The sequence below is a fragment of the Podarcis cretensis genome, assembly GCF_951804945.1.
Source record: "Podarcis cretensis genome assembly, chromosome: 9".
Lineage (NCBI taxonomy): Eukaryota > Metazoa > Chordata > Lepidosauria > Squamata > Lacertidae > Podarcis > Podarcis cretensis.
In genome coordinates, this window is record NC_137178.1 from 220,421 (window position 1) to 242,376 (window position 21,956).

The 21,956-nt window shown below is 52.8% G+C and overlaps 2 protein-coding genes across 2 annotated transcripts; one reads left to right on the forward strand and one right to left on the reverse strand.

Annotated features, from left to right (window-relative positions):
• The first annotated feature begins 513 nt into the window (after positions 1 to 513).
• Positions 514 to 9,906, forward strand: LOC307224334 (interleukin-12 subunit beta-like). The gene is made up of 6 exons (XM_079991157.1): positions 514 to 918; positions 2,547 to 2,801; positions 4,741 to 4,852; positions 5,120 to 5,307; positions 6,744 to 6,910; positions 8,665 to 9,906. The coding sequence occupies exons 1-6, from the start codon at positions 843 to 845 to the stop codon at positions 8,782 to 8,784; spliced, it is 918 nt and encodes a 305-aa protein (XP_079847283.1). The 5' UTR covers positions 514 to 842; the 3' UTR covers positions 8,785 to 9,906.
• A 5,950-nt stretch (positions 9,907 to 15,856) lies between these two features.
• Positions 15,857 to 20,810, reverse strand: LOC307224282 (alpha-internexin-like). The gene is made up of 3 exons (XM_079991023.1): positions 19,655 to 20,810; positions 17,277 to 17,401; positions 15,857 to 16,209 (listed from the first exon to the last, which is right to left on the reverse strand). The coding sequence occupies exons 1-3, from the start codon at positions 20,672 to 20,674 to the stop codon at positions 16,143 to 16,145; spliced, it is 1,212 nt and encodes a 403-aa protein (XP_079847149.1). The 5' UTR covers positions 20,675 to 20,810; the 3' UTR covers positions 15,857 to 16,142.
• Positions 20,811 to 21,956: the final 1,146 nt, after the last annotated feature.

The following is a 21,956-nucleotide window of genomic DNA, read 5'->3' on the forward strand; positions in this document are numbered from 1 at the left end:
TGACCATTTTGGTTGCCCTCCTCTGGACATGTTCCAGTTTGTCAGTGTCCTTCTTGAACTGTGGTGCCCAGAACTGGACACAGTACTCCAGGTGAGGTCTGACCAGAGCAGAATACAGTGGCACTATTACTTCCCTTGATCTAGATGCTATACTCCTATTGATGCAGCCCAGAATTGCATTGGCTTTTTTAGCTGCCGCGTTACACTGTTGGCTCATGTCAAGTTTGTGGTCAACCAAGACTCCTAGATCCTTTTCACATGTACTGCTCTCAAGCCAGGTGTCACCCATCTTGTATTTGTGCCTCTCATTTTTTTTGCCCAAGTGCAATACTTTACATTTCTCCCTGTTGAAATTCATCTTGTTTGTTTTGGCCCAGTTCTCTAATCTGTCAAGGTCGTTGGATGGTGTTGGTCTTGTTCCCGGTCCTGCTTGTGGATTCCCATTAGGTTGGTACTGTGAGAACAAGATGCTGGACTAGTTGAGCAAGTTCTTTTGATGCTCTTAGGAGACTCATTTCCTGAATGGGGGGAGTGTGGGGGTGCAGAGCCTTTGCTCCCAAGAGGTGGCTGGAAGCAAGGGCAGGCACTCCCATTGGGCAGTGGGTTTTCCATGCCCCCGAGAGAGGCAGAGGGTGGAGGCAGAGAGATCTGGTGGCAGGGAGTGGGGTCAAGATGCTGCTGGAAGTCTCTGGCCCTGACCCTGGTGGGCTGCTGGTGGTCCCTGTCTGGAGAGATTTGGGTTTCCCCTTTGGTCATTTTGTCTTCCTTCCTGGGCAGGATCCTCTCCCCTTAGCCTTCACTGCCCTCGTCTCCAGCGGAGTCTCTCCTCACGCGGCCTGAAGATGATGGTCATGACACTGCTGGCCCTGCTGGGCAGGGTGCTCATCGCAGAAGCCTCCGTGGCTTTTCCCGCCAACTGTAAGTGCCCCAGAGGCAAGCCCCATCTCAGGGGCCCCGAAGGGGAAGGGAGGGGGATGGAATGTGGTCCACAAAGGGCTGTGTGTCTCTGTTTGAATCTGTGAAGACAGATGGACAGAAGGAGGGAGAGAAAAGCAGGCTGCTCCCAGATGTGCTGTGTAGCTCCTGTGTGTGCCCCCATCCCAGGAATTTGGGGGGGGGCTGTAATTGCTCAGTGGGACTTCCCTCATATTTGATCTGGAAGCTGCAGTTAGCGCCAAATGCTGCAGCACAATTGCTGGCAAGAGCGTGGCCTTGTCAGCATCTAACTTCTGTACTCAGAGGTCTGCACCGGTTTAATAATAATAACAACAACAATAATAATAATAATAATAATAATAATAATAATAATAATTTATACCCTGCCCATCTAACTGGGTTTCCCCAGCCACTCTGGGCAGCTCCCAACAGAATATTAAAAAATAGAATCAAACATTAAAAACTTCCCTAAATAGGTTGAGGGATGCGGGTGGCACTGTGGTCTAAACCACAGAGCCTAGGGCTTGCCAATCAGAAGATCAGAAGGTCGGTGGTTCAGTCCCCATGACAGGGTGAGCTCCCGTTGCTCGGTCCCAGCTCCTGCCAACCTAGCAGTTCGAAAGCATGTCAAAGTGCAAGTAGATAAATAGGTACCGCTCCGGCAGGAAGGTAAATGGCGTTTCCGTGTGCTGCTCTGGTTCGCCAGAAGCAGCTTAGTCATGCTGGCCACATGATCTGGAAGCTGTCTGAGGACAAATGCCGGCTCCCTCAGCCAGTAAAGCAAGATGAGCGCTGCAACCCCAGAGTCGTCTGCAACTGGACCTAACGGTCAGGGGTCCCCCTTACCTTTAAACAGGTTTGGGCCAAGTTCAAGGTATTACTGTTCAAGGTATTAAAAAGCCCTTGAAAACTTGGAACCAGTTTACCTGTGAGATCGCCTGACCCCACAGGTGACCACTCGACCATTTCAATCAGCAGAACTGGCACTGCTACAGAAGCCACATAACACCCCCATTCCTAAGAATGCAATCATTTCGTGTGGCAGCACCTACACTTTGGAACTCCCTGCCTCTTGACATCAAGCAAGTGCCTTTCTTTATTCTCATTTCTGTGCCTTTTAAAAACATTCTTGTTTAGACAAGCCTACCCAAATAGGTAGACTGTTGACCTAAATTTTAAGCTGCTTTAGCATTTTAAACTTTTTGTATATTTTAAAGCATTGTTGTAAATTTCTATCGATTTTCTTGTTTTATCCTTTTGTAAACTGCTGTGTGTGTGTGTGTGTGTAGTTTGCTTTTGATTTTTTTTACAGTCAGGCGGTGCATAAATTTTGCGAAATAAATAAACAAATAAATAAATTGGGTGGGAGCTGCCCTATAATAATAATAATTTATTTGTATGTCACCCATCTGATTGGGTTGCCCCAGCCACTCTGGGCTGCTTCCAACCATTAGAAGACCACCGTGCCCTGGCCGAGGGAGGGGGGCACCCTCAGTGTGGTCCTCCCAGCCTGGAGTCTTGGCATCTCAAACTTCTCATGAAGGGACGCTTCCCCCACCGCAGCCCTTCTGCTACCGCTTCCCCCCAATTCTCTCTCTTCCCCTCCCCAGTGCAGGTTGGGGACATCAACGAGAAGGTGAACCTGACGTGCGACGCCCCGGCGGGGCAGCGGGTGAGCTGGGAAGTGGAGGACGGAGACCTGGTGGAGATGGAGGAGCTGCCGCCCTGGGGGCACCTTCTTCGCGTCGGCCCACTGGACCTCGCCTCCGCCCGCAACTACACCTGCCGGGGAGCTGCAGGACAGGTGCTGCGCAGAACCTTCCTGGCCGTGTACGACCCAGACTTCCCCCTCTTCCTCCGAAAAGGTGAGCAAGGGATCAGGGGACCCCTCGGGAGCCTTCGCAGAATCCGTGCCTTCGTTGGGCTCCGACATTATGGCTGGGGTGGGCGAGTCGGGACCTGCCTTTGGGCATTTGGATCATAGGAGTGTTACAAGAAATAGGCTTGGCTTGAACAGCCTAACTGCAGCCAAGGGACTTGGAATCCCTGGAGGTCAGCAATCGCTCAGAGATTTAAAACAGGGCTACACAGGTGGTGCTGTGGGTTAAACCACAGAGCCTAGGACTTGCCGATCAGAATGTCAGCAGTTTGAATCCCCGCGACAGGGTGAGCTCCCGTTGCTCGGTCCCTGCTCCTGCCAACCTAGCAGTTTGAAAGCATGTCAAAGTGCAAGTAGATAAATAGGTACCACTCCGGTGGGAAGGTAAACAGCGTTTCCGTGCACTGCTCTGGTTCGCCAGAAGCGGCTTAGTCCTGCTGGCCACATGACCCAGAAGCTGTACGCCGGCTCCCTTGGCCAATAAAGCGAGATGAGCGCCGCAACCCCAGAGTTGTCCGCAACTGGACCTGATGGTCAGGGGTCCCTTTACCTTTACTTTACAACCAGTTGAGAGGAAGCAAGGAATCATTATTGCACCTGTAGCAACCAAGTCTCCCCCCTCACCCTTGCAAGGAGGTAAGGAGCCCCCAACACGTGTGTGCAACAACTTTAAAAGCCCATAAATTATCCGCCCCCTGGGCATAAAGACCACCTCAAAACGGAACATGAAGGTACAGTGGTACCTTGGGTTAAGTACTTAATTCGTTCTGGAGGTCTGTTCTTAACCTGAAACTGTTCTTAACCTGAAGCACCACTTTAGCTAATGGGGCCTCCTGCTGCTGCCGCACCGCCGAAGCACGATTTCCGTTCTCATCCTGAAGCAAAGTTCTTAACCCGAGGTACTATTTCTGGGTTAGCGAAGTCTGTAACCTGAAGCGTATGTAACCCAAGGTACCACTGTAATAGAAAAGGGTTTGCCCAAGAAGCCCTGAGCAGGGCACCAAGATCCTGTTTTCCGATTTGCTTTCCAGCTTGTCAATGAAGATACTTTGTTAATGGCTCTTCCTGGCCTGTGATACATTCTATCCCTTCCTTTACATATGATAAATACTCTTGCCCCCCCCCCCCAGCCCATTGACGCAAGCCTTGCCCCATTCATAAACAAAGGACCTTCATGTTGACGGGGCTGCCCTTCTTTGACTGGTCCAACCAGTTTGCAGACTGGTGACCACCAGCACTCCGTCTAGGCCAGTGGTGTCCAAACTTTTTTCAAAGAGGGCCAGATTTGATGAAGTGAAGGGGCGGGAGGGCCGACCAAAGGGCCAACCAGAGTTGACCTTTTTTTAAGGATGGAAGTTGTTGAGCTTTTTAAAGGGTTGATTGAAGTTGTCAACGTTTTTGGGGAGATTTTTCCCCAGGAAATAAACTGTCAACAGACCGGTGGGCTAGATTAGACCCCCCAAACGGACTTTGGACATGCCTGATCTAGGCGTTCCTGCCTAAAGAAGTGGTCAGAAGAGATCAGCAAGTCTAAACATGGCCTTTCCACTTCCTATAATATTTCGGCCAAGGCTTCATTCCTAAATTGTAACTTATCGTTCATAAAACCCAATGAATGGGCGGTAGATGGACTATTTCCCGCGGGCGCTCCTGCAGGGGGCGCTGTTGCGCAAGTGGAGACGCGGAAAAGGCTCTTCGCCAACCTGCGCCACGAACCCCGATTGTCTTGTGACAGAGCCATAGAACTGTAGCGCTGGAAGGGAACCCCAAAGGTCATCCAGCTCAACCCCCTGTAATGCGGAAATCACAGCTCAAAGATCCCCCCCGACGGGATGGCCTGACAGATCACTCGGCTCCTCGTCCAGCAGTGGGAAGGGCAGGCAGTCGCCAGGGTCCCTGTTAACCACTCTGCCCGCTCCCTGCAGCTGGAAAGGCAGAAGCTGAGGTGACCTGCGAGGCGCCGTCGTACAGGGGCACCTTCAGCTGCTGGTGGAAGACTCAGCACCCAGCCGCCTTCCGTGCCCGCCTGCGCCGCAAGTGAGTACCCCGCCTCCCCGCCTCGCTTTCAGGCAGGACCTCTTCGAAGGGCCTGGAACATCTGAAGCGTCAGGGGACATGGGGAGGAGGGCGAGGGGGGCTTCTGGATGGGTGCAGAGAGACCCCCACCCCCTCACGGCCACCAGCCAGCCAGGGGTTAGATGGAGCTCGCAAGCTGGCAGCTTTGAGCCCCAGGACCTCCGTTCTTCGGACCCCCTCCCTCTTAGCCCCTCCCAAGGCTCCTTCCTGGTTTTTCTGTCTCCGCAGAGGACCGGGCTCTGCGCGCTGCCCCGCAAGAGAAGTGTCTGCCTCTCCCGGCGAGGTGCGCCTCCTGCTGGAGGACTGCTCCCCCTGCCCTTTCGGGGAGAAGACGGAGCTGGAGCTGGAGCTGGAGGGGCTGGGAGAAGACGGCAGCTACGAGGCTCTCCGGAGGGACGTCGCCATCCAGGACATCGGTAGGGGCGCCAGACCAGCCCTCCCCGCCCCGCTCCAGAATCCAGAGGAGGCATGAGGAGAAGCCCAGCAGCTGCCTTTGGAGGCCAAGCAAAAGGACACCCGCAGAAGTAGGGCAGGATCACAGGATCACAGTGGGAAGGGATCCCCAAGGGCCATCCAGTCTGACCCCGGCACTGCTAAGGGTGGAGCTGCTAAGTAACTGGGGCAGTTGGGACTGCCTGTATGGAATGGCTCTATGGAGCAAGAGCCTCCTGAGGCTTCAGCCTGGTCTCTCCCCCCACCACACGTTGGACTACAACTCCCAGCAGCCCTTGCAGCCAGTGTGGCTCTTGTTGGGGGGTGCTGATGGGAGTTTAAAACATGGGGGGGGGGACAGCAGCTTGGAAGGGGCAAGGTTGCTTTTAAGTATGGAAAGCATGTGATGTCAGTCCTTCTAGTTCTGCTGTCAGGGAATTCTCTTGCTGCTGACCTTCTGCACAGCTTATCCTGCAGGGGAGCAGCTGTGCTCTTGCAAAGAGCTCTGCTTCCACTAACAGATCAAATTCTGCTTTTTTGGTGGTGGGGGGGAGTTAACTGACAAGCACCTCACTGGCTGGGAATGCCTCAACCCAAAGATCAACACCTGCTGATGGTTCCCAAAGTGGGTGGTAGTGGGATTTTAGAGGGATTCTAAGTGGTAAGGGGTAAGGGGGCAGCCAGGGGGCAAATGGCTCTCAGACTTTGAAAAACTGGTATCACACTGGATCAAATGAATTCTGTTGAATTAATCAAACTAAATTTTTAGTTATTAAATTCATATACCACCCATTGTCCAAAGATCACAGCATGACAATACAAGATTAAAACACAAAATACATAATAAAAACAGGGGGTGGGCGAGCAGTTGTTGACGGTTTTGAATTTAATTGTGTTATCTTCCTCAGTGGGTTTACAAACCGCTAATTTGAGAAATGCTTTTCATAGGTTGAGTGGTGCTGGGGATGAGTTTATGGCACCAAAGGGGCAGCAGCCTGAATAATATTTGGGAACCTCTGATCTAGATGACCTGGGCCTCTCAGTAGTGGAAGGCAGTAGCAGAAGGCTGGCCAGTGTGGTGTAGTGGTTAAGAGCGGTAGTCTCATAATCTGGGGAACCAGGTTCGCGTCTCCGCTCCTCCACCTGCAGCTGCTGGGTGACCTTGGGCCAGTCCCACTTCTCTGAAGTCTCTCAGCCCCACTCACCTCACAGAGGGTTTGTTGTGGGGGAAGAAGGGAAAGGAGAATGTTGGCCGCTTTGAGACTCCTTAAAGGGAATGAAAGGCAGGATATCAAATCCAAACTCTTCTTCTCTTCTTCTTCCTCACCATTTCCCTATTGTGGCCCCTCCAGAGGCAGAGGGAGGGAGGGAAGGGGCCCTGGGTGAAGCCTGACGGCTCTTGTCATCCCTCCCCTTACAGTGAAGCCAGACCCGCCAGAGAAGCTGACCATCCACAAGGAGTCGGGTTCAAAGCTGAAGCTCAGCTGGGCTCCCCCGGCCTCTTGGCACTGCGCCTCGGCCTACTTCCCTCTGCGCTACCACCTGAAACTGGAACATTACGATGGCACCCAGAAGGAAGTCAGCAGCGTAAGTAACAAGCTGGTTTTCAATGCCTGTTTCGTCCCTCGTGGGCTGGTTTCCGACCAAATTGGTCAAGGAGATGGAGCTCCTCCCCATGAAGGAAGGTTGCAAAGTTTGGGACATTTTAGTTTAGAGAAAAGGCAAGCGAGAGGCAACATGATACCAGTTTGTAAAATTATGCATGGTGGCCTGGAGAAGATGGACACAGCTTGTTCCCCCTTCTCTCATAACACTAGAAGTTATGGACATGCGATGAGCCTGAACGTAGGGAGATTCAGGACAGAATCATAGTCTATGCAGCACATAGTCAGCCTATGGAACTCCCTCCCACAAGAGCCAATGATGGCCTCCAAGCTCGATGGCTTTAAAAGAGGATTGGACAAAGGCATGGAGGAAAGGGCTATGGAGGGCTACCAGTCATGATGGCTAAGCTCTGCTCTCCACATTCAGTAAATGCTTCTGAATCCCAGTTGCTGGAAACCACAAGAGGTGAAAGTCGCTCTTGTGCTCCAATCCTACTTGCAGGTATCCTACAGGCACCTGGCTGTGAGAACAGGATGCTGGACTAGATGGGCCACTGGCCTGATCCAGCAGATGCTCTTCCTATGTTCTCTGCTTCTTCATAATGTTACATAGCTGTATGAATTTCCAGGGTCTGTGCCTCCTTTGGAAAAGATGGCACTGTAGAGTCTGTGGTGTCTTTATGATATAGGGTTCATCTAAACATATTTACAGGCTGTGTCTAGATGGAGAGAGTTCATTCAGCTTCTGAGATGGTCCTGTTCTTTCCATTGCTGCAGTTTCAGATTCCAAGAGACCCCAGACATCACGTCTGACCCTCTCTGCAGCATAACACAGACTTCCTGCCTTTGTGCTCCCCCTCCTCCAACTTTTTCTCTGTTCACTTCTCTCATTGTTCACTATAACCCTGGAAATTTCCACCTCCCAAATCCAGACACGTATTTTACCTTGTTGATGGCTTTCACTGATAGGCTAATGACAGGCCACCACCAGCCTTTATTCTTCCAGTGATGCGCATCTCGATTAAACCTAACTCTTGTTGGATCCAAGAATTATGGGGACTTGCACCCACAACACCTGTCACTCAAAACCTACAATAATAACATGACCAGCCACTTTCCCACATGCTCAAGGGAGCTGAGAATGGGTGAGATCTCCTGACCTCAGAAGGCTGTCCCCTTCCATCATCGGGACTCCCCCACTCACTGCCAAAGTGGGCCAGGCCAAAGTCAAGGGCTCCTCCAGCTCAATAGTCTAATCCCAACATCTTCCAACCAGTTGCCCACAAGTGAGGCACAGTAGCCTCAGCCGACTCCCCTTCTTCTGTTCTTTGTCCCCAGAACCTGATCTTGGAAGGTATACTGCCTTGGGCAGGGAGGATCTAAGGCAGAAATAGTCAATGTGGCAGCTTCCATATGCTGCTGGACTCCATCTCCCAGCATCTAGCAATGGTCAAGAATGATGGAAGTTGGAGTCCAGCAACAGCTGAAAGGCTACAATTCCCCAGCCCACATTCTCTGAACTTATCCTGGCTAAGAGCCTCTTGCAAATGGGTTCGCAATACCAGGGCTCAGTAGGTGGGCCTGTGAGCACCACGGACTCTAGCCATGGCCAACGAGAGAAGCTGGGACCCCTCTGCTCTGTGGGACCCCCACATCAGAGAGCCCCCCTCTCCCCGCAGCAGGCCCTGGCTCTGCCCCTCTTCCAGCCCAGTCACACCTGGTTTGCCCTCCTTACAGGACCAGCTGGAGGAAACCATCAAAGATGCGGAGGCTGTGCATCGGGTGCAGATTCGCTGCCAGGATCCTTTCACCAACTCCATGTGGAGCCTGTGGTCACCCTGGGTCACCCTCCGCTGAGGACGCCTGGGGGGGGGGGGACGCTGCTGCTGCAGCCCCTCTTGGGGGCCCCTTCCAGAGACCTCTCCACAGCAACCGCCTTGCAAGCCTCTGGCTCTCCAGGGAGATTCATCTTCCTCTGCTTCTGCACCTCTCCTTTCAGTTGGGGGGCTACTGGTGGGGCAGAATGGATCCTTGTCTCCATCTTGATGCCTGAGAGCTGCGTTTTCAGAAGCCTGTTCCTGGGGCTGCAATCTGTTCCAACTCTTTTTAATTCTGAATCTTAAATCCAGTCATTCATTTATAAGTACAGTGGTACCTCAGGTTAAGTACTTAATTCGTTCCAGAGGTCCGTTCTTAACCTGAAACTGTTCTTAACCTGAAGCACCACTTTAGCTAATGGGGCCTCCTGCTGCTGCCGCGCCGCCAGAGCACGATTTCTGTTCTCATCCTGAAGCAAAGTTCTTAACCCAAGGTACTATTTCTGGGTTACATACGCTTCAGGTTACAGACTCCGCTAACCCAGAAATATTACCTCTGGTTAAGAACTTTGCTTCAGGATGAGAACAGAAATCGTGCTCTGGTGGCGCAGTGGCAGCAGGAGGCCCCATTAGCTAAAGTGGTGCTTCAGGTTAAGAACAGTTTCAGGTTAAGAACAGACCTCCAGAACGAATTAAGTACTTAACCTGAGGTACCACTGTAATGTAAAAGACTTTCCAAATCTGTTTTGATGCCATGTGGATGACTGTGTACAAGACTTAACATCTGTACATGCATTTTTTCAGAAAGACAGCACTTTATGCTTGCAATTGTTTTTAAAATTCTCAATAAAGTTCATGCATGAAAAGGAAAACCTGAGCCCTGAGCTCCTGTTGTCAGAGTGAGTGTGCCTTAGCAGGCTCTCAGCAGGCCCTGCTCCCACCCTCCACCCTCTTTTTTCCTCTCCCTCCTTCCTGGAACAAGTGAACCGAATCTCTCTTAAAGGGTTGCCAACCCAAAGACTGCATGATCCCTTTTATAAGGAAAGAAAGCACTTTTATTTTTAAGTCATTGTGGAAACTTTTCATATTTGCTTTACCGCCAGCAGATGGAGACTAGTTCACCATAACATCTAGAAACTGTAAAATTTCACTTGTCTGCAAATCTAAATGTCTGTGATTTATTCTAGCCTAAGCATTGCTACAAAAGTTGGACACCCCCCCCCCACTCTCTGCCAAGCAGTAGCAAGATTCCCGGAGGGTTCCAGGCACTAACCCAGGGTTGTGTTCCTGTTGGGAAAATTGTGGTGCAGCTAGTGTCTTTAAGAAATATGGTTTACTGACACATTTCTACACCTATAAGTCTACAATTGGGGGGGGGGGGGTTGCAGAACATTTTGCACCAAGAGAGCAGGATCTGGTTCAATCTCCAACCCAGCCATGATGCACAGTAAAATCTAGTGCTCTGAATTAGGGTGGGGGGAGTGGTACCCTCGGATGTTTTGTGTCAGCCTCCCTATTGTTTCTGGAAGGCTGCTTGGGTCATGAGATAAAATGGGGTTGGGGAAGTCAGCCCATGACTTTCATGAAGACCCTCCCCTTTTGTCCTATAATTCAAGCTGCAGAGACCTACCTTGCCAGACTGTTGTGAGAATAAGGTGAGATTTCTCCTCTGCTGGAAGGACGAGTTGCCAAAATCAGAGCTCACGTGATGCCAAGGCACAGAGAGAGATTGTTCTCAGCAACCAGATGCAATGACAGAAATATACCAGGAGTGGGCAGTGCAAACCCACACAACCCAGCCAGAGGGAGAGAAGAGGGTGAAGGAATGGGTTTCTGTGCAGACAGTTTGAAAATGACCCAAAATCCCCATTTTTCCTCCTCCAATGGAGCATTTCTAAAATGCTCTAACTTGAGCTCTTGAGCCAAAACCCAGCTGTATAAGCAAGTGCTCAAAGCTCTCTCCCTTATCAGTCCGCGCAATGAGTGGCCTTGCCAGTTCCAGTAGAGCAGGGATGACGCGTCTGGGTCTTATCTTACATCCTGACCACAAAGACGCACAGACCTTGTCAAGTCTGACAAGAGACCCGGGAACGGCGCCAGGAGTTGGTGACCTCCTGCCCCAAGATAAGAGTATAGGAACAGGAACAACCTTTTATGGTCAAGAGTACAGGAAGAGGAAATCTCTTTTATGGTTAAGAATACCAGAGCAGGAACATATGTGATGTCAACCTGCGTGTATAAGCTGACGTGGCTGGATTCCTGGGGAAGGGGGGAGAGGGTGCCTGGAGGATATATATACTGCATGAAATTTCTCATTTCTTTGGACTTGCTGTGGACTGACCACGCAACTGCCTTCTGCTATACAGAGAGCAGAACAAACTCTTTCTCTGAATCAACCTCGGTGTCATTTGACTTCTTTCCTCCCTCCCGGGAGCAACGCAGATCCCACCAGTCGGTAAAGTCTAATAAGGCTACAAGGGGACCACTTCAGGTGGTCTGCAGAAAGAGCAGTCCCTGGCTAGCAGCCAATTAATGGATTCTTTTGTATTTTTACTGCAAAGGAGGGGATGGAAGACTTGGGAGTTTGCAGTTCCAAAAAAGCTAGCCTGGCCTTGGGTAACTCCATACCTGCTCAGAGTGTAGGGACTTTATTTGCTGCTGCTGCTGCTGCTGCTGCTGCTGCTGCTGCTCATGCAGAAAAACCACCTGAAGCCAAGCCTGAGCAACAGAGGCTCCTCCCACACGGTCTGGCAGCAAGAGAAGCTCTTGAGGGCCACACACTCTCTAGGGCTGGGCTGCTGTGGTTTGTGGGGACGGGAGCCCCTCACTCGAGGGGCTGCAGCTGCTTGCAGCACTGCAGGAGAAAATTAATTAAATAATAATAATAATAATAATAATAACAACAACAACATATTATTTATACCCCCGCCCATCTGGCTGGGTTTCCCCAGCCACTCTGGGCAGCTTTCAACAGAATATTAAAATACAATAGTCTATTAAACATTAAAAGCTTCCCTAAACAGAGCTGCCTTCAGATGCCTTCTAAACGTCAGATAGTTCTTTTATTTCCTTGACATCTGATGGGAGGGCCGTCCACAGGGCGGGTGCCACCACCGAGAAGGCCCTCTGCCTGGTTCCCTGTAACTTTGCTTCTCACAATGAGGGAACCACCAGAAGGCCCTCGGAGCTGGACCCCGGTGTCCGGGCTGAACGATGGGGATGGAGACGCTCCTTCAGGGATACTGGGCTGAGGCTGTTTAGGGCTTTCAAGGTCAAGGCCAACACTTTGAATTGTTCAATCTTCAAACACTGAATTGACTCTTCAGGAGGCACCCTGAAGATTTGATCTTGTCCGTATTGCAGACACTGGGCAAGTTCCTCCAGAGAACTGGGGAGACCAAGTGCCTAAAAATCAGAGTTAGAAGAGATCCCAAGGGACATCTAGCCCAACCCCCAGAAACCCAGGAATCGCAGCTGTAGAATCCCTGACAGATGGTCCTCCAAACTCTGCTTTAAAACCTCCAATCAAATAGAATCATAGACTTGTACAGTTTCCAGGGAACTACAGTGGACTAGATGACGGGGGGGGGGGGATTTCCAGGGATTGTATGAAACCCTGGAAAGCTGTTGCCTGCCAGTGTAGGCAGCACTGGGTTAGATGAGCCAATGACCCCTCCACTCTTTCACCTCCCCCTCAAACCTCGGGTTCAAGAGCCTCAGGCACACATAATTTCACAAATATTTATTGATCCGATTCTGTCACAGACATAAAATGGGAGCAGCTGGTGAAGCGAAGGGGACTGCAGGCCTGATTCTGCCTCTCTCTCTCTGTGTGTGTGTGTGTGTGTGTGTGTGCGCATTGTGGGGGGGGTCTTCATTCGTTGCCCTTTGTATTTAGCTTCACCTCCCCCTCCCTTGTGCAAAAAGAGCCCCACCTGCCTCCCCCACCTAATTATGCCCTTTTAAAATGTGTTGAAGGATTAGTGGGTTTCTTGTTTTTGTTTTTATTATGTATTTTGTGTTTTTATATTACCGTATTGGCCTGAATATAAGCCGCACCTTTAAAATTGGAGGAGGGAAAAGAGAAAAATGGAATATATATATGCCACTCCATTCCTCGCTGCTTCTGGCTCCATACTGGGGGGGGGGGCAGGGGAGCTGTGCTGTGTTGCCGGTGGCCTTTCCCTTTCCTTGCTCTCTCCCTTCCTGGACCAACAGAAAAATTATATAACAAAATTTTAAAAATCCCTTCCAGTAGCACGAAAGCTCATACCAATGACAAACTTAGTTGGTCTCTAAGGTGCTACTGGAAGGTTTATTTATTTATTTGTTTTGTTTCGACTACGGCAGACCAACACGGCTACCTACCTGTAACTTAATTAATATTGATATTGATTAACAACAACAATAATCAACCACCCCCTTTCCCGTAATCCAGGTCCTTTGCTTGGATCTCCACAGCAATTATGGAGGAGGCCCATAATTATTAAGGAGGCCCATCCCTGCAGCCCAGCGCCCTGTTCTCACAGCGGCTGACCAGATGAGGGAGCCCACAAGTGGGGCAACAAAAGCCAATAGTGGGGGGGGGGGAGTGTGCAAAGAGTGCTTTGGAGAAGGGAGATCCCAAGAAAAGAGGGTCTTGAGCCAGAAGCAGCCCCTACGGAGTGGGAGGGTGTTCCTTGACAGGAGGGGGTGTGTAGTGATCATGTGGGATTGCTATGAGGAATTATAAAAAATATGGAGCAAGCCATTTGCGTCAGCAATGAAAGCATTGTGTTGGCTGGGTTTGAGCCATTTGATATGATTTCTGATCAATCCACGCCTCTGCTTCCCTGTCCTATTACTCTTGCTTGACAAGTCACGTACACAGCCCAGTTGCCAGTTGCTTCCTCAGGCATCCTCAGTACATAAAGATAGTAGGTTACCTTGATGCAGTTTAATCTTTAGACAGATCTTAGGGGCCAGGAAGAGAGTTCACAAGGAGATGGTGAAAACTCTTTCCTTGCCATTCTTCCGTCCTCTCCTGTCTATGACCTTCCTAAAAACATTCCTCTTCGCTTCCTCTTTTATTTACTCTGAATTGCAAATGCATGCTCAAGTAGGAAATTAGCTCTTTGTAGTTTTAACTTTAACTTTGTCCCCACGTGGGGTTTTTTGAAATGCTCAGCAGAAATCTGAATGGTTCTTACGAACACTGTATAAAAGTTCTTTTGTGAATAAAACGACCTGGGCTGGAGTGTGGACAGGAATTATTATTATATGCACCTCCCAGCGGAGGGCCAGGCTTGCTGGTCCAGCCTCTGTGTGTATTCTTATTATCAGAGTCCAATCCTTCCTTTACTTTGGGAAGGCCTCAGGGATGGGAATGGAAGAGGCAGGGGTCTTTAGTACCACTGCAAATCCTGCCCCCAGTGCACGTGATTGAGGAAAGGGGTGAGGTGGGGTGGGAACGTGGTATCCAGGTTTGCAAGCTGCCTGTGTAGGGACCTGGGCTTCCCTGTGGAAGGTCAGCCTGGGGGGTGGAGGAGAAAAGAAAGGGGAGCTCTCCTCACCCTGCCGGGGTCAGCAGACAAAGGGGCTAAGGGACCTTGCAGGTTCCCCAAACAGCAGCCCCCTCACACTCCCTGTGTTAGGAGGCTGCAGCCTCACTGGTCTGCTGGCAGGTGTGGGGCATTGTGGGAACAGAGGGCAGCTTCTCTTCCCAAGGGTGGGGGCTGCAGCCTTCCCAGAGCACCCCCACTGTTGGGGTGCTTCTAAGGACACAGCCCCAAACAGGGCGGTCTGGGGAGCAGGCAGCCTCTCTCCCTCAGCCCCGGCTGCATTGCCTGGGAGGGGGCTGTGGGGGGGTCATTGCGTGCAGTTTCACCCCCCAGTATCCGGAGGGGGCCAGGGTGCGTGTGTATATTTGAGGCTCTGGTCTCCCAGGGCACAGTGCTTGAGCAAGGGCGGGGGCAATGGGGTCATCCCACCCCCATTGATCTTGAAGGAGAACTGGGCAGAGGTGGGGCTGTTTATTCCAAGTTCAGGAGAGGGGAGGGGAGGGGAAATCCCAGGATATTATTATTATTATTATTATTATTATTATTATTATTATTATACCACCCTATATCTGCCCCATGCATGTATTCAGGGGGAGGAGCAGCTGCTTCCAACTTAGAAAGAACAGCAAGTGTTGAAAACTCCCTTTTCTCAAACCTTTGGCTCCCAGGAGCAAGCCTCAGTCTGAGGAAGGGCATGTTTCTGTTGAATACACACCATTAAAAACACTTTTTAAAGGTGGGGGTTCCCTCTTAAGAACAATCTGTGCCGTGTTTCTCTTCCACGCTCAGTCTCAAAACCCCTTTAGCAGGTGAGCCACTTTCACCAACACATTTTACACATTCTGCAAAATGAAAACTGTGTTTCTGTCCTCTTCCCTTTTTCCCTTTTTGTCGTGTCTTTTAGATTATAAACCTGAAGGCAGAGAGAGACTGTGTTGGGTTTTTGTTTACAGATTTGTGACCAGTTCTGAGAGCCTTTTGGACCAAAGAGCTGGGCTGGATTAAGCCCTTGGCTAACGGCGGGGGGGGGGGGGGAGCCGTACTCCACCCTCAACTCTGAACCCACACATATGAAATATTCTGAATAATTAAATGCCTTTCTTTCCCTGGAAGCCCTGCTAGCCGCCCCCCCCCCCCAGTCCCAATTCTGGGCAGCCCCTACTGGCCCTGTTTCACAGTCCCCATGGCGTCCACACTGACTCCACCCACAGGCACTGGGGGGGGGGGAGCCATGCAGCCCTCAAAGTGGGAGCAGCAGTGCAGCCCCTTCCCCTTACAGAGACTCCTTCGCCCAGCTAATGCAAGGAGGCAGCCCCGACCCTGACACAGGCCCCCCCACTATGCATCCCAATCACCCCAGACCTTGCTGAAAACACATTAATTAAGTAGTACAAAACATAAGACCCCTCCGCAGTGCACCCAATTTCAGGTTGCAAGGCTGCTTGTTTCCTGCTTATTATTCTCCAAAGGTGAGGGGCTTAAAAGTGGGGGGGCAGCCTCACTGCAGGGGAAGGGGCTGCCTCTGGAGCCAGGAGGGTCACACACACACACACACACACACACACACACACACACACTCACTCACACACACACACACACACACACACACAGTGGCATCTTACGGCGGATGAAAAGATCAGAGCTGGATGAGCAGGGGGTGACGCTGGCCTGGGGAACCGGCTTCTCCACCCTCCCTAGAGCCATGGGGCCTGCCCAGTTCCAAGGCCAGCTGGGCACCAGCCCAGCCAATGAGGGCGCAAGCAACTTGATGGGGAGGCAGGGAGGTTCAAGGGGCGAGGACGACGAGAAGGAGGGTGGTCATCAGAGGAGGTTCCTTTGCTCCCGACAGAACCGTCTGTCACTTCATCAGGGGTGGCAAGGAGGAAGACGAGGTCCACCACATCTCCTCCCCTTCCAGCAGTTTCCTGAAAAAGAGGGGGGGGCGAAGGGGTTTACTACACCTCAGCCTCGGACAAGGAGCTCAGCCACAGAACCATAGCTGTCAACTTTTCCCTTTTCTTGCGAGGAATCCTATCCGGAATAAGGGAATTTCCCTTTTAAAAAGGGAAACATTGACAGCTATGCACAGAACACAAGCTTTGAATGCAAAGGATTCTAGATTATACAGAGTAGGCCAGAGCTTATTTTGGGGTTCAGGGCCAGATGAACTCCAGTCTCTTCTTAAGTGCACTATTTGAGGCTGTTTTAAACTTTGGCACACAGAAGGAAGAAGACGGGAACCAGATTCAGCCTTCTTGGAACAATCTGACTGCCCTGTCAGTTTGCATTTCTTAGTACAGAAAGTATTGAGCTGATGTGTAGAGATATTTCCTATTCTAATTTATTCAAGAGGATCCTGAAAGCTTCTCTGTGTGAAAGAAACAAGCAGAAGGTTCATGATGTTTGGGTTATTGCTTCAGAGAAGCTTAGTACAGCTAGCTTAAACTGGTACTGTTATATTTTTCTGTCAAGGTCATGCTGACTATAATAGTTAGGCCAGAAAACCAGGGTTTCACTTTCTCTTTCTGTCTCTCTTTTGTTCTGGGTGGTGTTCTGTATATAGTATGCTTAGTGTTAAAGTTTAGTCTTCTTATAAGTTATTGTAAGTTTAAGTTTGCTGCAGCTGGATTTCTTATGGACAGTGCCAATCCTGAATGTATATGGATTTGTGACCATTGTGCTCATTTAGTAGCAGTAAAGGTCTGCTGGATGAAATGTTCATTGCCTCTAGTCTATTTTTTGGGAATCCTGCAATGTGTTTAAGTTTTTACTCTGCTAACTCTACGCTGGAGTTCTGCTCTGGATCAATATTGAGTAGAATACATGCCGCTTTCTCTGTTTGCCATAACGGAGAGCATATTTTACTGCCACTCATACACATGTGGGCAAAGGCATGGGACACCCAGGGAGTCAAGGAGCACCCAGCCCTGCAGCCTCAAGCACGGAGGTGCCTGATGGGGGCAGGAGGGGGTGGGGTTGCTGCAGCTCTTACCTGTAGGCAGCGATCTCTATGTCCAGGGCCATCTTGACGTTCAGCAGCTCCTGGTATTCACGCATGTAGTGAGCCATTTCTTCCTTGGCTTCTGAGATCTCCTGCTCCAGTTCTGCCACTCTCTCCTGGGGGTGGGGATGGGGTCAAGGGAAAAGGGGAGACTGTAGGCTGGAACTGATGAGAGCCACCCCCTGAAAGCACAGAAGACCCCACCTCTCCCCCTCTCTCACACACAGCCCTGAACTACAGCTGGAAGCAGGAATTTCTCTTTTCCCATTCCTGCAAGACTGCCAGGATGCCACCTCCAGAGAGATCACCACTGTTGCAGGAATTTATGTATAGGTTGGGGGGGCTGCCCCTCCAGCAGATATCACGCACATGCAGCCCACTACCAAAATCAGCACAATTGCTTTTGTGACTTGTCCCCACAAAACACTTCACCACAGTTTCTTCCTATCTATTCAAATGGCCTTTGCTGCACGATACCAAATGTAAGAATTCACTGATGTATCTATGTACTGGCTCACTGGGAAAACTTCAGAAATTCCTATAGACATGTGAGCTCAGCTACTCAGCAGCCCCTCTGCCCGAGTGATAATCCCTGGCCTCCTGACACCTGAGTGCCAGACAGGTAGCTATGCCAGAAATAACAAACCCAGATGAAGACAAAAGGGTGGGGTGAACCTGGCTGGGAAACAGGGAAATGTAAATATCTCTTTTGTTTCACTTGATGGGTGTTTGGTGGAGGGCAAGGGGAACCATGCTCAGATTACTGGCACCAGACCTCCCCTTTCATGATGTAACCATGATGTATGAGTGATGTAGTTTGGGGGGGTGTAATATGGGGATTAGCAGCTAATAAAAGTTTGGGGGCTCTTTTGTTGGGGCTTCCATCTTGTTCCACCTGGTGGCAGGTGGGAGTCCTGTCACAACAGTCTTCAATAAAGACCAAGCCTTCTGGCTCCTGTTTTGCTCTGCTATTCCTGGCTGGTGTCCTTGTTTCTTGTCCAAGGGAGCCCTCAGATTTCTCCATTAACACCACCAGCCCACCACCCTGCAGTCCCTAAGAACGTAGCTGAAGAAGGAAGGGTGGGAGGGGAGACACCGGCCTCTTGCACTCCCATAAACACAGAATCGTAGAGTTAGAAGGGACCCCCAGGGTCATCTCATTCCCTTGTCCCCGGGAAATGTGGAAGACCTCCCAGCCTCATTTCTCCCCTTGACCTCATTTCTCTCCACTGACCTCCCCCCACCACACACAACCACCTGCCCTGCCCTTCTGATTTCTGCCTCTTTGCCCGCTCAGCCCCTCTTCTTTCCTCCAGGTCCTGTGGGAGATTTCAGTCTCAGCCAAACTAGCCTCTCATTTCTCACCTTGGCTGGGCATTTAAAGGTTAAATGAAGGTACAGAAGCCCAGGCAGCATTGCAGGAAAAGGATGGGGGGGGGGGCATTCAAAGCCAGCCAATTCCTAACCTAATAGCCACTTAATCTGCTACACATGCGAGGTTTAACCTGGCAGGCCTTCATCATTAAATCAATCTGCCTATTAATAATAGAGGAGCTGTAAGTGGTTGCGGGGCCATCCTGCCAGGGCACCTCTGCCTTCCCGCCCTGAACAAGCCAGTCCACAGAGGCAGTGCCATTCCCACGCCCTCCCGTCGCTCAAGAAGAGGCGAGTGGAGGCAGGAGAAGGACCCCTGCACCGTCACCAAACTCAGAGACCTGGAGAAAGAAGAACGCTAAAAGAAACTGGGCAAGGACCTAAGAAGTGCCACACACCCTGAGCAGGAGTCTGGCATAAGGAACCCCCTCCCCACTCCTGAATCTGATGTGCAGCAAGGGAGACAGAGGGACAGAGGGAAGAGGGGGGCAGAGAAGAGAAGCTGCCTGGAAGACGAGAGCATCCCCAGGGGCTCCTGGAAGGAGGATCTGGGAGCCATCTTGGACCGACTCTTCAAACCTTTCCTCCAAGACGTTCATGGCATCGACAGCTATAAAATGCCCCACAGAATTGTGCTGGCCGGAGATTTTGGCGGTAGCGAGGCTGAATCCGGAGGAGGCAGCAGAAGGGGAGGCCCTTCTAGAGTTGCCAACATGGCGCCCTCTAGATGCTGCTAGAACTCCATCTCCCAGCATCCCAAGCGTCAGACATATGGAGCCCCCCCTTGACTCCCCCTGCCAGATGAGCAGGATTCCCAGCCCTTCCGGCGGAGATGGGGGTCAAGTGACCGCTTTCTCTTCCCCTGGAAGGACCCCAGGGCAGGCGCCGAGAGCAGGAAGAGCGCCAGCCGGAGCCCCCGCCGCGGCAGGAGAGGCGCATCAAGACCCGCGGGCTTGGAGACGAGAGCGGCGGCCCCCTAACCCTCCCGGCCTTACCTGGCAGCGGGCCACCTCTGCTCCCTGCTGGCCCTCCAGGCTCTCCAGCTGCTTGTGGAGGGAGTCGATGGCGCCGCGCAAGGTCTCGATCTCCGCCGAGCGGGTCTGCAGCAGTCGCCGGTACTCGACGGTCTCCTGGCGGATGCTGCGCACGGCCTCCTGGTTGCGGCTGGCCAGCTCGGCCACGGAGGCGAACTTGGAGCGGTACCACTCCTCCGCCGCCTGCATGTTCTTCGCCGCCAGGCTCTCGTACTGGGAGCGGATGTCCCGCAGCGCGGCGGAGATGTCGGGCCGAGCAGCCGCCGCAGCCCCCGGGGAGCCCTCCACCGCCACCCGGGTGGCCGCGGCCAGCTCGGCTTGGGCCACCAGCTCGGCCCGCTCCTCGTCCAGCAGCTTTTGCAGGAAGGCCAGCTCGGCTCGCAGGGAGCCGGCCGCCCCGTCGGCGTCGCAGGTGGCCAGCGCGGCCCGGGCAGCCTCTTCGCGCACGCGGCTCAGCGTCTCCTCGGCGTCCAGGCGCCGGCGCGCCTCCTGGGCGCAGCGCTCACGGAGCTGGCCGCAGGTGAGGCGCAGGCGGTCGCGCTCTGCCTCCAGGCGCGCCTTGTCGCCGGCCTCGGCGTCCAGCAGGGCCCGCAGGGCGCGCGCTTCTTGCTGGTAGAGCTGCGGCAGCCGCGCCGGGGTCCGCTGCTGCCGCCGCAGCGCCTCCAGCTCCAGCAGCAGCGCCCGGTTCCGGTGCTCCAGGTCCCGCACCCGCTCGATGTAGGTGGCGAAGCGGTCATTGAGGTCCACCAGCTGCTCCTTCTCCTGGGCGCGCAGCCCCAGCAGCTCCGCGTTCAGGTTGCTCACCTGCGCCAGGTCCAGGCGCTCCAGGGGGTCAGTCAAGGGGCCGAGCGCGGAGGCCGAGAGGCGAGCCGAGCGCCGCGGCACAGGCGAGCAGAAACTGACTCGGACGGAGCGCGCCGCCCCACCGCCACCTCGGTAATCCTCCCACGGCTTGCGCCAACCAAAGCCCTCGGAGTCCATCGTGGCGCCCGGAGGGACAGAGGACGCGGAACTGCCCTCCAAGCGCGGCGATCGGAGCCTCGCGGTGTCCCTGCCGCGCTACCCACTAGCCCTCCCGGCCCAGCTCTGCGCCAACTGCGAACTGCGGCAGAACGGGCCGCCTTTATATAGGGGCAGAGGCAGCCTGGGCAGCCAATCAGGGCGCGCTGCAGCAGGCAGGGGCAGGAGAATTCGCTGGTTCTCGGAGCAAAGGCGCTGGAAATGGGAGCGGGAGGGAGCCGGAAATCTTTTAGGATCCCCCATCTCAGACAGGACCCCTGCCGACCGCGGGCGGGCACGTGTTTCTGCCACCCACCCATCCTCAGGGAAATATCCAGCGCGTGAGGAAAGCGGAGGTTCCCTCTCCTGCGAGCGCCGCTGTGACATCCACGCGGCTGAGAGGGGACTGCGGGCAGGGGGAGCCAAGAAGACCACCTCCTCCAGGGCCGCCAGCAGAGGGCGGTGGACCCGCGGCAGTCAAGGCAGGGCGGGATGCGAGGGGCCCTTAGGTGTCGCTCTCGAGCCGCGGAAGGAGCCTGCCTGCCTACTTCAGCCGCCCTCGGCCCCTGGTCACTTCTACTGACCCGCCCCCTCATCACCTGGACTATGCAATGGCCCGCCTTGGGGCGAAGCCGGCGGCTGAGGCCTGCAGGAAGCCGGGCTGGGAAGAGAGAAGTGGCAGCCACGTAGCCCCGCCCACGAGCTGGATGTGCCGGACTGGGCGCGCTGGGTGCGGGGACTGTGCCATCATGATAAAAGTGTAACCGCCCTGAGACCTCTGGGTATAGGGCGGTATATAAATTCTATTATTATTATTATTATTATTATTATTATTATTATTATTATTATTAACACAGCAAGAAGAGGGAGAGCCCTAGAGTTGGATCTGCTCCATCATCCTGTTCTCGCATCGGCCGACGCGAAGCCCGACAGCAGGGCCGGACTTGCGGGTCGCGGCAGCTGATCTTCCTACTAGCCAGAGCTGCCCCGGCTGTGGAGATAAGACACAGATGGCTGGTGGCCATCGGTCCCTCCGGGTTTTCCGTGAGTGGGCGGGCTGGAGTGTATGTCTTTCGCTTCTTCAGCTAGTGGGCAATAAGGGGCAGAGACGCTTAACAAGGGGGTCGCTGAAATGCCGCAGTTGACCTAGAGACACCCCCCCCAGCCCCGTTTGCACCACAAACGAGGGGAACCGGGATCCCAAGAGCTCTCGTCCTACGGCTCTTTGGGGGGGGGGGTTGGACCCGCGCCTGTTTGGCCTTGA

Bases quoted from the DNA above. Each gene is read 5' to 3' on its own strand.
- LOC307224334 (XM_079991157.1), top strand. From the start codon at position 843: ATGATGGTCATGACACTGCTGGCCCTGCTGGGCAGGGTGCTCATCGCA. The intron at 919-2,546 runs GTAAGTGCCCCA...TCCCCTCCCCAG, and splicing joins CGTGGCTTTTCCCGCCAACT to TGCAGGTTGGGGACATCAAC. The intron at 4,853-5,119 runs GTGAGTACCCCG...CTGTCTCCGCAG, and splicing joins CGTGCCCGCCTGCGCCGCAA to AGGACCGGGCTCTGCGCGCT.
- LOC307224282 (XM_079991023.1), bottom strand. From the start codon at position 20,674: ATGGACTCCGAGGGCTTTGGTTGGCGCAAGCCGTGGGAGGATTACCGA. The intron at 17,402-19,654 runs GTAAGGCCGGGA...CCCCACCCCCAG, and splicing joins CAGAGGTGGCCCGCTGCCAG to GAGAGAGTGGCAGAACTGGA. The intron at 16,210-17,276 runs GTAAGAGCTGCA...CCTCTTTTTCAG, and splicing joins ATAGAGATCGCTGCCTACAG to GAAACTGCTGGAAGGGGAGG.